At 46.4% G+C, this 13,224-nt stretch overlaps 1 protein-coding gene across 3 annotated transcripts in view; it reads left to right on the top strand.

Annotated features, from left to right (window-relative positions):
* Window positions 1-13,224, top strand: part of MASP1 (MBL associated serine protease 1) — a 72,018-nt gene that overhangs the window by 20,509 nt on the left and 38,285 nt on the right. For all 3 annotated transcript variants that reach the window (XM_062210263.1, XM_062210282.1, XM_062210275.1), the window contains 2 exons: window positions 8,922-9,099; window positions 10,673-10,804. In XM_062210263.1, the coding sequence (XP_062066247.1) occupies window positions 8,922-9,099; window positions 10,673-10,804 (310 nt within the window). The remainder of the gene's footprint in view (window positions 1-8,921; window positions 9,100-10,672; window positions 10,805-13,224) is intronic.

Here is a 13,224-nt window from a genome sequence, read left to right on the forward strand (position 1 = left end):
CTATAAAACCAGGGGTAACTTTCCAAGTAAAGAATATAATCCAAAATATTCAGATCTAGCTTAGAAGGTGTTGAGTTTCTTGTCTCTGCAGCTGATAGCAAAAGCGTGGCATGCTTTTTTGGTAAAGTTATGGTAAAAAGATTATAGTTTATTGTGGCCATCACTGCAGGGCAGTGTGTTGGGACATGGCTTGTGACATCAGCTTCCCATATCAGAGTGCCATTGTGAATTCCAGCTGCTCCCCTTCCCATCCAGCTCCCTGCTAACGTGCCTGGGAAAGCAGAGGATGATCCCTCAAGTGCTTGGAACCCTGTTACCCACATGGAGGACTCAGATGGAGCTCCTAGCTCCTGGCTTCAGTCTGGCCTTTTCCCAACCATTGTGGCCATTTGGAAAAAAAAGCCATCAAATGGAAGATGTCTCCCAGTCTCTCTGTGTCTCCACCTCCCCCCTCCCACCCCACTGTCACTCTACCTTTCAAATAAGTAATTTTTTACAGAAGATTATAGGTGAGATTAGGTGATTTTCAAGGGCCTCCAGAACCTGAATTGTTATCCTCCAAATTTTAGTTCAAAAATGTCAGTCTTAGAAGTTATCTATCACTGTGTAATAAGCCACTCGAAACTTAGTAATTGAAACAGCCAATTGTGTGCTCTCCCGATGCGGTGGTCAGGAATTTGGGCTGGGCTCAGCGGGATGGTCCTCTGGCTGCATTTCCTTTGGGTCGTGCGTGCAGCTGCAGTCGTACAGAGGCTTGACAGAAGCTCCAGGTTCTCCCCCCCCAGTGGTGGCTGGCAGGGATCGCCAGCTCGTTGCTCTGGAGATCTCAGATGGAGGTTCCTCTCTGCCTTACGTAGCTGCTGATTCCCCAGAGCCCTCACACGCACAAGTCTTCTTTCACCTGGTGGCCCCGGGGCCATATTCTATGTGTGACAGAGCATTAAGGAAACAGTTATTCAAGGATACAGAGAAGCCACGCAGAAGGTAGACTTTAAGACCATTTCAATAGGCATGGGATTTTGCAGTGGGGAAGTAAAATCGGGGCTGATTTCAAACACAGAATTGGGCAAGTAGGGATTTAGAGTGGAAGATCAGGAGGTCAGTGGATGGCCGATCTTGGCAGAAGGCGATTCGGCATTAATAGCCCTAATAGGATACTTACCAAAGTCAGATCGGGGTAGTCAGACGTCATGTGGGAGACAGTGGAGGGTGAGGACTCCAGTCAAATGTTTAGAGTGATATCAGGGGTGGGTGGTTCTTGCTAAACTGATTGAGCTGGCTTCTTTGCTAAAACTGCTCTCTACAAGTGCACAGACAGGCCTAGGTGAGGTTTTAGAAGCTTAACTAAAGTTTGGCCATGTACAGATTCTTTGTGCAGAATTCTAAGGCCACTCAAGGCTAGGTTAGGAAGCAGCATGCCACTTCTATCACATCATTTGGTTTCAGTCAAAGTGGGTCACTGAGACAACCATGAGCCACAGCGTCACTGCAACAGAGTCTGTGTCTAGGCATGAACGGGATTATTGTTGATATCTTTTGCAAACAATATACCACAGTCTACCTTCTGGATAAAATAATACATGTAATTCTCTCATGGAAAATACATTGATATTCCCTCTTCTGGAAGGTTCATCCCATTAGCTAATCAGACTTAAAGTCCACAACATCATGAGTCATGATATGAGCTAGGTCTAGAGGCAGAGACACCAATGGTGTAGTGTCTACAGGTGCAGCCCCTTTTGTTCCAAAGATCTCTCAACTTCCTTAGAAAGTGATTTGCGTTACACACACACACACACACACACAAAATCTCCTTATGTTGATGATAAGAACAAGCAAATCAGCACCTTAGAGCTGCCAATGAAAAGGGGAAGGAATGGAGGCATATAGCAGTTGAAGCTCCATAGTAACCTTGAAATCCAGCCAGGCACAGATTGGCTACTCCAGATGCCAAGACTCTTCCTCTGCAGAGCCCAGCTCTGTTTCCCGGGCATGGTTCTCCAGTCCATTGCTCTCCGTGACTCTTGATGCTGCCTGTGGCTCTGCATCTGGGTTCTTAGACTTACCTTCTGACTCACTCTTCCATTTCTACAAGAAATGGCCCATGTTTGCAGCTGAGTGGTCCTTTCAGCCTGCTTGTTTGCTTGCTTGCTTTCTTAAAGATTTATTTATTTATTTGAAATAGGGAGCAAGAGAGATGGGGAGAGACAGAGAGACAGAGTGGGAGAAAGAGATTTACCACCTTCTGGTTCACTCTCCAAATGCTACAACAGCCAGGTTGAGGTCAGGCCACAGCCAGGAGCTAGGAACTCCATCCAGGTCTCCCTTATGGGTGGCAGGGGCCTAAGCACGTGAGTCATCATCCACTGCCTTCCCAGGCACTTTAGCTGGGAGCTGGATCAGAAGCAAAGCAGCCTGAACTTGAACTAGCACTCTGAAATGGGATGCCAGTGTCACAAGTGGTGGCTTAACCCACTGTGCCATAATGTTGGCCCCTTAACCTGCTTTCTGCACATAGAAATCTAGGACCTAGAGGCCTCTTCAATTTGTCTTAGTCATTTTTAGTCCAGGCTGATACTGCCTTAAAATCTTTTTTTAATCTCCTGTATTCAAGATATAGTTCACTCCACTAACAAATATAAAGCACAATTCTTTTCAAAGTAGGCAGCTCTGCTTTGGAAGGCCTATCAAGGTGCTGTGGAACAATGCCCTTAAGATTCTCGGATGTCTTTTTTGTCTGGCTAATAGGGAATACTTGGCACAGCCTTAAATGTTCTAGATGTTCACAAAGCTTTCTTTTTTTCAAAAGATTTATTTATTTATTTATTTGAAAGGCAGAGTTACAGAGAGGCAGAGGCAAAGAGAAAAAGAGAGAGGTCTTCCATCCGCTGGTTCACTCCCTAGATGGTTGCAACGGCCAGGAGCCATGAGCTTCTTCCAGGTCTCCCACTCAGTGCAGGGGCCCAAGGACCTGAGCCATCTTCCTCTGCTTTCCCAGGCCATAGCAGAGAGCTGGATAGGAAATGGAGCTGCCAGGATTCCAACCAGCACCCAATAGGATGCCGGCACTGCAGGTGGCAGCTTTACCCGCTATGCCACATCGCTGGCCCTCACAAACTTTTTTTGCAGCCACATTTTTTTACTTCATATTTATCCTAAAGCTATTTTCCCCTTTAAAGTCATTTGCTAGTAGGGAGATTCTTTTTCAGCCCAAATAGTCCTGGGCCTTCTGTGTTTTCTATAAGTTCTGTTTGCACGCTTCAGGAAGCCTCGCTTTCTTCTGCAGTGCCTGGCCACACACAGTGAGAAGTACGTGCAGCCCCTTCTCTCACGCTACCTAACGGCTCCTTAGCCAAATTCACAAGTTCATTACACACACATTTTTCTCCTTTCCAAGTTGCATAAACAAGTCGTGCCAATGTTTTTTACCCTCACGTCACTCGGGTGGCCTTTTTGCTTTTAAGACTCCTGTAACAGTTGCCTCACCACCTACTGGCCAATCCCCACACTGGGGCCACCTGTTCTCTTTTTTTGCTACTGCACTATCCCACTTCTGGTGCCCAGCACTGTGTCAGTCAGAGCTCAGTAAGGAAAGCAGAATCCCAGTTAGTAAGATGAGATGACGAGCGTGTCTGGGCGTTGGTAGGAGCTGAGTGAATAAGAGTTGGGGCTGAGGAGTTAGAAGGCCACAAAGGGGGTCACCAGCATTTCTTAGAGCCCTGGAAATGTTGGTGTATGCATGGGAATTCAATAGGGTAAGTTCATATTAGGATGGACTTCCCTGCCAAGTAGGACAGGGAAGAGGTCTCTAAGAAGCTGTTGGCTCCAAGCAGCTACCACCTCGGAGGGTCCACGTGCAAGCATCTGGGTGTCGACATGGACCACTGCTCTTCATCAGAGCCACCAGTGGGAAAGAAATCTGGGTGCAGAGTAGAGAAGTATGAGGACAAATCAGAACCTATCAAGTACTTCTACATCAGTCCATTTTTGTATCTTATCACAAAACAACCTTCAAGGGTGCTCACCATTGCCTTCTGTGTTTCTTGGCCAACTCTAACCTGGAACTATACTGGGAAGATTCCAGGGAATAGGTTTACTAACTGACAATAAAACTGATGATCACACTCCATGATTGTCTGCCTATATTAAATCTGAAATGCTCTTTAAGGGTATAGCATAGATTTCAGAAAGATTCCAGGGTATAGCTTGGGAACACTGAGGCCTTCAGATTGTAGGGCACCCTTGTTTGCCCAATGTCTTGAGCACTAATTAGGGAATCCGGATGTTGCAATAGTGGACCTGAGTTCACCACTCCCTAGATTCATTCTCCACTAGAGGATTCACCACTCACCTGGCCCAGTTCGTTGAAATGATCTGGGCTTCAGTGCCCTTCTCTGTAGAATGAGAGCAATCACTCTACGACTACTTTCTCCATACATTGTTTTAAGAAGCCAATGGGTATCTGCCAAATCTTTTGGTAAACTGATGCCATGACAATTCTGCAGACCTGTGGACAGCAGTCTGTGCTGTCCTCCAACAAAAATTTGGCCAATTTCTTGTAGCCCTGTCTTATTTTTGCCTAGATTTGTGCTGGACATGGAGCTCAGCAGTAACGCAAGGAAAATGAAGACTCTGGCCTCTCCTCATTAGATCTGCTTTCCCAGTTCTGTGTCTATAACACAGCCCCTTTCCTACCCTAGGTGGCTGGTTGGGGGTCTGGGGTTGAAACAGGGTTAAGACTCTGAATACCCCAGGCCTTCCCTAGGCCCTCTGCCTAGATGCTCTCACTACTGTTCCCCCTCCCTCCACCCACTGTTTCTAGCTGCTTAAATCCTACTCACCTTTCAGTTCTCAGCTCAAAAACCATTCTCCTCTTCCTAGATGTTTCTGTTTTTCCTCAGCTGGATGCAATTTTTTCCCCTTTCAATCCCTGGGGATGTCCATCTCTCATTGCATTACTATACTATGACAATGCCCAACACATACACATACTTATCTTATTCTTTTACTAAATGTCACATACCCAGAGGCAGGGAACTTGCTTATTAAGCTCATGCAACAAATAAGTAACTTTTGGCATCCTCCACACCATAGTCCAGACAGAACTTGGTACATAAATATTTGTTGAATTGAGTTAAAAGAAAATGAATTGAATACATGCAACCACATGTTGGTGCCCTAAATAACAATAGTCTGTAACGACATTGTTGCCCACAATAAGAAATGGAAAAATAAAGAGTCTACAATCCTTAGCCACATGGGTCTTCATTATAAATTTTGTGCCTTCACCTGATAAATTTCCTCTATCAGGTTGATATGATGACCCCAAAGATGGGTCAGTGCCAACAGAAGTCAGGGCTCACTCCTTGCCTACACTCCGAGGTGAATGGTCTTTGTAGAACTTTATAATCTACAGCAGAGGAGGCAAATGTTAAGCAGGGCCAGTCAGCCCTCTGTTTAGGTTATGGCTAGAGCTGTCACTGGGCCACATCCTCTCTGAGAGACAATCCATGCACCCTAGATAAGGTTTCAAGAGGCCCTTGAGCCAGGAACATTGTTTAGCCAAGTGTCTGTGTCTTCTGGCATGTACTCTCTCGTTTGCTGATTCCTTTCCCCAGCCTCAGAGTAGTTCCAAAAGTAAAATTGATATCAGAAAATGCTTATGTTATCTCTCTACCCTTGGGCAAGTCACTCCCTTCTCTGGATCTCAATTTCCTCTTGAAGGAGGGAGATAGAAAGAGCTCTTGGGGTCCCTCCAAGCTCTGATATTCCAAGACTCTATTCTGGGGCTGAATTCCCAGGGCTCTCTGCTACTGGACTTCTTTGCTCCTAAAAGTGTATACATGACTCAGATTTTCCCCTGGGTCTCAGCTGGGGCATGCTTCCCTATTCTCTGAAATACTGAGGCGCTGCTGTTGGTGACTGTTTATCTGTCATCAAGAAAAGGTCCTTAAACCCATAAATTATCCAAGGAGGATTTTTATCACAGGCTATCAGAATGTCTTTCCTGAATCCAAATGCCCTTTGGTTGGTTTCACTTGAAAGTATCTTACTTCAGCCAATACAGAACTCAAGAGGGAGGGTTGGGGGTGGCAAGTTTCATGAAGAATATTGCTGGAACTCTTAACATGTAAGGCAAACTATTCTGGCAATTGATTTTTGACAACATGGAATAAGCCACAAACAAGTTCAAGTTTATTAGCAGGTAGCAATCTGTGATGGAAACTACTGCTACCTTCCACTCGGTGTTGTTTTTGTTGTTGTTGTTGTTTTTTTTGACAGACAGAGTGGATAGTGAGAGACAGAGAGAAAGGTCTTCCTTTGCCGTTGGTTCACCCTCCAATGGCCGCTGCGGCCGGCAATTCCTGCTGATCCAAAGCCAAGAGCCAGGCACTTCTCCCGGTCTCCCATGCGGGTGCAGGGCCCAAGCACTTGGGCCATCCTCCACTGCCTTCCCGGGCCATAGCAGAGAGCTGGCCTGGAAGAGGGGCAACCAGGATAGAATCCGGTGCCCCAGCCGGGACTAGAACCCGGTGTGCCGGTGCTGCAAGGCAGAGGATTAGCCTGTTAAGCCACAGCGCCGGCCTCGACTTGGTTTTTTTAAACAATTGCTATGATGACTTGTTAGAACACTAGTGTATTACTTAACAAGGAACCTAGGACTCAGCTGGTTTCAATTTCTGTTTTACAGGGGGGCTAACTAAGAGGTAGAGGAGGAATGGAATAGGACCTGGGACCTCCCCCTATTGGGCTCCTACACTTCACATTGCTCCGAAGCAGAGATCACCAAGATAGGGCCCTCCAGCTCATGCACTTATTCAAGGAGATTCCCTTTCCAGGCCCTCACTGCAAACCTATTTAGTCTTCTTATTACCTAGTTCCACCAAGAGCAGTTTAACTGGTTTCTAATTCACAACATATTAAACATACACAAACAGAAAAGTACAGCTAATAAACTGATTTAAGGGGGGGTGGGCAGGAAAGAGAGTACCAGAGAGAAGACCGAAGAGTTACAAAAGCATCTGGTCTGGCAGCGTTCCAGGCAGGCAAGCCATGCTGTGCACTCCAGAACGCCAGGGGTCTCACTTGAATGCGGTGGTGTGACCATCAACATCCACAGCAGTGCCCCTGGATCACCAGGAAGGGGTTGGTGTGTTTCACTTAAGGAAGTAGAGATTTGAATAAAGCGCTTAAACAAATTACACCTGGAAGATTTTTTTTAATTATAGTTATGTAAACCTTCAGCTATCTGGAAAACTGCCTAAACCAAAATAACACTGCAACGGAGATGTTCAAGAAGCGACGTTTCAGCTGTGTGAAGAAAGGCACATTCAACAGTAGAAGGCTGGTGTGAGGTTCACCAGTATCTGCAGAGGAGAGGAACAGATAGCAAAGCCATGATCTCATCTTCTGTTTACACTTCAATTCCCAAAGTTAGTGATTAATTGTCCTTGTGTTTGTTGCCAGGGAAAATTGTTTTCTTTTAAAACTCCCTCTTATTTTAAATAAATAAACCATTAGTTTCCAAACAGAAGTGGCAAATGTCAAGATAGTTCTGCCATATGAAGTTAATGAACAAAACAATGAACTCACTAGAAGCTACTAGAGATAGGCAGACTTTGAGAACTTTCCTTTAACAACTCTGAAAAGCATCAGAAGTCATTCTTGGGACAGCTGTTCTCACGCATCTTGACCGCCATGTCGGCCTAGAGGATGCAAACACGAGTTCACGCCTAGAAGAATCAGGTTAGGTATAAGATAATAGGGTGCTGGGTAGGTCAGATAGTCCTAGTCCGACAAACATACCAACCAGCTGCCTGGCTTTGCTTCCCAAAGCACTCAGATAAAATCAGCTTAGAAGACCGGTTATGGATTTCTGCTTTGGTCTCTGAATTGGCAGAGTCGCTGGATCTTCCAAAGTAAGAAATTCTTTCAGCAACTGGGTAATTTTCTTCATGTAGGTTTTAACACACACACACACACACACATACACACAGTTTCTGGATGATTTTAATAAATAGTCTCTGTGCTTTCAAGAGTGCCTAGCAAATGTAATTCTGTTTACATGACTTTCCTGTCCAAATGTTTCCAATGTCCTCCACTTACTCACATAGTGGCATACAAGGTCATTCATAATCTACTTTCCATTTGTCCATCCAAGTACATCTCCTATAATCCTCACAGACTCCCCTTAATGTTCTCAGAATGGTCTCACATTTTTAGCTCTTGTGAACAAGAATTTGTTGGATAAATACTATGTGCTAGGTCACATGCCATGCATTGGATGCACGTCTACAAAGACAACAACGCCCTGCTCACCTAAACCTCACATTCTGATGGGGAACTTCTACCTCCTTCCCAGGGCGTACTCAGTGTTCATGCTGCTGTTGGAGCATGGACCACACTGCACAATAGCTCTCTCTGTTGCAGCTCTCCTGAGCCTGTGCACAGCACCCTGTCTTCCTCATCTCTCATCGCTTCCATCTCATGATTTGCTCAGTGGTAGGCACACAGGATCCTCCGTGAGTAATCTATGTGGTGTGGAAAGTTTCCCTTCTTTGGAAATATGGTAAGTTCCTGTTGGATATAGACTCATCTGTGCGATTACCAAACACATTTTGAATTATAACATTGAGTTATTTTCAGTAAATAAAGCCCCATGGGTTGTCAACAGAGATGCTGAATGGCAAACGACTTCTGGGGGAATTCAGTGAAATGAATGAAATTGATCCGATGGCCATGTTGACTTAACCTGCAGTGTGTCCTTCCTTAGATCCCAGAATCCTCAACCCCTATTTCCTTTGGGTTTCCCAGGCTGCCCGGTTACTCATGGACAGCCCCTTTCTCTTTCTTCCTGGAGATCCGAAAAGAAGCCAAATGGGAAGCTGCTCATCTTGTTCCCTTTCTCTTTAACCTCAAAGGTAGAAACTGAAGATCAGGTGCTGGCAACATTTTGTGGCAGAGAGACCACAGACACAGAGCAGACCCCTGGCCAGGAAGTGGTCCTTTCCCCTGGCTCCTTCATGTCCATCACTTTCCGGTCAGATTTCTCCAATGAGGAACGATTCACGGGCTTTGACGCCCACTACATGGCTGTGGGTAAGTTGGAGAACTGAGCGGCTCATCCTGCTGGCTTCCTTTTCTCTATAAAGACAGCCACTGCCTGGGCCCTCGCCCTTCAGGCCAATCTGCATTCTCACCACATACACCCACCTTTGTCATCTCACTTCCCTCGTTCCATCACATACCTGTCTGTCTAGACGTCCTCTGTCCATCCATCAGCTCACCTTGTTGATGCATTTCAAAGTAGACAGCAAACATCCGTACACTTCTTCCTAAATACTTGAACATGCCGATCATTTTGCTAGCGTTCAGGTGGCTCTTTCTGTGTGAAGTTTACATGCAGCGACATGCACAAATCTTAGTGCACATTTGTTGATTTTGAAAAAGTTGTGTTTAACAAAACATCGGACTTTACCATCAGCCCAGAGAATTCCTTCAAGCTCATGTCCAGTCAATCGCTGCCCTCATCTCCCTTCAAGAACGCAATTGTCTGATCATTTTCAGCCATACTCTTCAGGTTTTTTCCTCTTCTAAAACTTTATATAAATGAACACAAAGAAAAACCTCATTTTGAGCGTGAGGATTCTCCTACTTAGCAAAACGCCTGTGAGATCCATTCATGCTCTTGCATGCATCAGTCATTTGCTCCTTTTCCTGGCAGGGTACTATTCCATTGTGTGACTCTACCACAGACAGTCTGGTGGTTGACACCTGGGCTCTACTCACTTTTTGTCTCTCAGTAATAAAGGTGCTAAGAGCCTTTTTGCACTAGTCTTTTTATGAATATGTGCTTTTACTTCTATTGGATCAACTGGGAATTGCTGTTTCATAGGGTAGATATATGTTTGGCTTAATAAGAAATTGCCAGACCTTTTCTAAGGCAATTATCCTATTATGTCCACCAATGTATGAGGACTCTGACTGTGCCACCTCTTCACCAACATAACTTGTCAATTTAAAAGCCTTTATGCACTGAGGTGGGTATGTAGTGGTACTGCATTATAGTTTAAGCTATATTCCACTGATGACTAGGGATGGTGAGCACCCTTTCATGTGCTCATGGCTTTCATACATCTCTTTAGGATAACTATGTTCAAATGCTCAGGATAGGGTTTGATCACATGATAGGCTTAGGAGGAGGCAGTGCAGAGTAGAGTGTGTGTTGAAGTCAACTCTTCTGGACTTGAATCCTGGGTCTGCCATACTGTCTACCTGGCCTTGGGTTCTTTAATGACTCCCTGTCTCAGCTTCATCACCTATAGAGTGTGGGCCACAGCAGTTCTGCTTGCTATAATTGTTGGCTGGCATACAGCTATTATCACAACTCTAATAGGACAATGGTCCCAGCTGAAGTCCGGTGGTGTGGGTTGCAGCCTGGCTCTCTAGTCTGGAATAAGTTGCCTAACCTCTCTGACTTCAAGTTTTCTCATTTGTAAAATGAAGGTGGTGGCTGTATGTGGTTTTAATGCAGAGATTAAATGAGAGAATTCATGAACCACCCCCCTGCCAACACAGTGAGTGACCCATGCTAAGTGCTCTGTAAGTGTGGGCTGTTGTCTTCCTTATCACTCATGCATTGATTGACTGAGAGGCTGTACCCACTCTGCAGATGTGGACGAATGCAAGGAGAGGGAGGACGAGGAGCTGTCCTGTGACCACTACTGCCACAACTACATTGGCGGCTACTACTGCTCCTGCCGCTTCGGCTACATCCTCCACACAGACAACAGAACCTGCCGAGGTAGGGCCTGGGGGGCTTCTCTCCATGAACGTTCCAGGCCACATCTTCCAGGAAGACTGGAGGAGGCTCAGAAGAAAGACTGATTGTGGTAGGGAGAGCTTAAAACAAAGTCCAAAATGCACTTGAGACACCGCATGGTGGGAGATGCTGAAATGCCCACCCACCCAGACTAGAAGCCCAGGTGCTTGTCCCTGGGCAGAGGTCCCTGTCTCCTCTGCTGCCATGGGTGCCTGGCCTGGCTGAGTTAGGGGAAAACCTGGGGTCCCCGTCCTTCCCCTCTGGGCCATTGACTATGCCTCTCTAGCAGTTCTCTCTTCTTTTCCGTGGCCCATACGTTCTTCAGCACCAGGGAGAACCTCAGTCCAAAAGATAGAGAGGAGAGAGGGAAAGGCAGAGCCAATAAGAAAGGGCCCTTTCCTTCCCTCTGTGTTCCTCTCTCATCAACAAACCTCCTGTGCGGCAATCTGCAGGGTGGGCAGGGAAGGAGGGAGGGAGGGCTTGAGCCACTCCCCAGAGGAGATCCCGGGCTCCTGTGGTCACAGGCCACCTATGCAAATGGTGGGAGGCTGCAGAGGCTCCATCCGCCACACTTACGTGATAGAAACGTGGACACAGCACACTCAGGCTTAAGTCAGCCTGGAGACATGAGCTGAAGCTTGGTGGAGATGGTGACCTTTGTCAGGAATGGCAGAGGAAGGTGCAGCAGGGCATGCTGGGGGCGTGTCTGAGGAGCTGCCAGTGTGAGCGAGATCTGGAGGAAGCATCCGCTCTGGGCTCCCACTTGCAAAGCTGAGGGAGGAACACAGGGCTGGAGAGCAGAGTCCTCGCCTTCCTCCTTCAAAAATGGCCGCTTGCTTCTGAGCCAACCCTGCAGGACCCATCGGTACAACATGGCAGAAAACAAAACTACCCACTCCCAGGTTGGCTCCAAAAGCACTACATTTTCTTTAAAAAAAAAAAAAAGCAAACAAGCAAGAGTTATTTATTTGAAAGGCAAAGTGACAGGGAGAGGGAGAGGGAGAGAGAGAAAGAGGGAGGGAGAGGGAGAGAGAAAGAGAGAGAGAGAGACAGAGACAGAGACAGAGACAGAGAGAGATCTTCTATCTGCTATTTCCTTCTCCAAATGCTTGCAACAGCCAGGGCTGGGCCAGGCCAAAATCAGGAACCAGAAACTCAATCCAGGTCTCCCACATGGGTGGTAGGAAGCCAAATACTTAGGCCATCATTTGCTGCCTCCCAGGTGCATTAACAGGAAGCTGTATCAAAAGCCAGGAACCAGTGTTGTGACACAGCAGGTTAAGTTACTACCTGCACTACCGGCATCTCATATGAATACCAGTTTGAATCCTGGATGCTCCACTTCTGATCCAGCTCCCTGATAATGCACCTGGGGAAGCCATAGATGACCCAAGTGCTTAGGACTTCCCATTCACATGAAAGATCCAGATGGAGTTCCAGGCTTTATGCTTCGGCCTGACCCAGACCTGGCCATTGCAGACATTTGAGGAGTGAACCAGCAGAGGCAAGACCTCGATATCTCTCTGTATCTGTGTGTGTGTGTGTGTCTCTCTCTCTCCCTCCCTCCTTCCCTTCCTCTCTGCCTCCCTTCCTCTCTGCCTCTCTCCCTCTTTGTCACTCTGCCTTTCATACAAATACTTTTTTTATAAAAAAAGAAGAACTTGAACTAGCACTCAGATATGGGATGTGGGCATTCCAAACAGCAATTTAACTCTCTGCACCACAATGCCCACCCTGAGGGTATATTTTTATTGTTTCCATTTAATATTTATTGAGTATCCACTATGTGCTGAGTGTAGCAAGGGCTAAAAATGCACAGGGTAGAGCAAGATTTTCAACCTTTTTTTTTTTTTTATGTCACTTCCAGCCCTGCTCCTAGGAGCCTTTTTCTTATACCATAGATATGTTATATATTTGTGTATATACAGTATGTCTGTCTGTGTCTCAGGTGTAAGGAAAGTAAGACCTCCTCCTCCTTTAGGACAGCACATCCCTGAGAATGCATGGGGTAGAAAACAGAAACAGATGGGGCTTCGCGAGACCTCAGTCTAAACCTTGTTCAGCAGCCCACCTACATTTCTGTCCTAGAGTTTCTCATTTGCAAATGAGCAGGCGGAACAAGGACTTGGAAAGCATTGATGTCCCACCTCTTAGGTCAGTCCAAGGGCAAACACGCAGTGGCTCTAAAGGGGCCTCAGCAGGGCTAAGTTATGGCCAGATCCCAGCATGCTGGGTGTTGAGCTAAGTAAGGCAGTAAGAACAAGGCAGAGTCCCTGAGCTTATGGAACTCGCAGTCCAGTGAGACAAGAAACGCAATGACTGTATAAGGACATAACGTCAGCAGGGGTACAACACCGTGAAGACAACAGAGTGGGCGGGGCGAAGAGGTGCGGGGTGTGTGA

This window comes from Lepus europaeus, chromosome 2 (assembly GCF_033115175.1).
Source record: "Lepus europaeus isolate LE1 chromosome 2, mLepTim1.pri, whole genome shotgun sequence".
NCBI classification, from domain to species: Eukaryota; Metazoa; Chordata; class Mammalia; order Lagomorpha; family Leporidae; genus Lepus; species Lepus europaeus.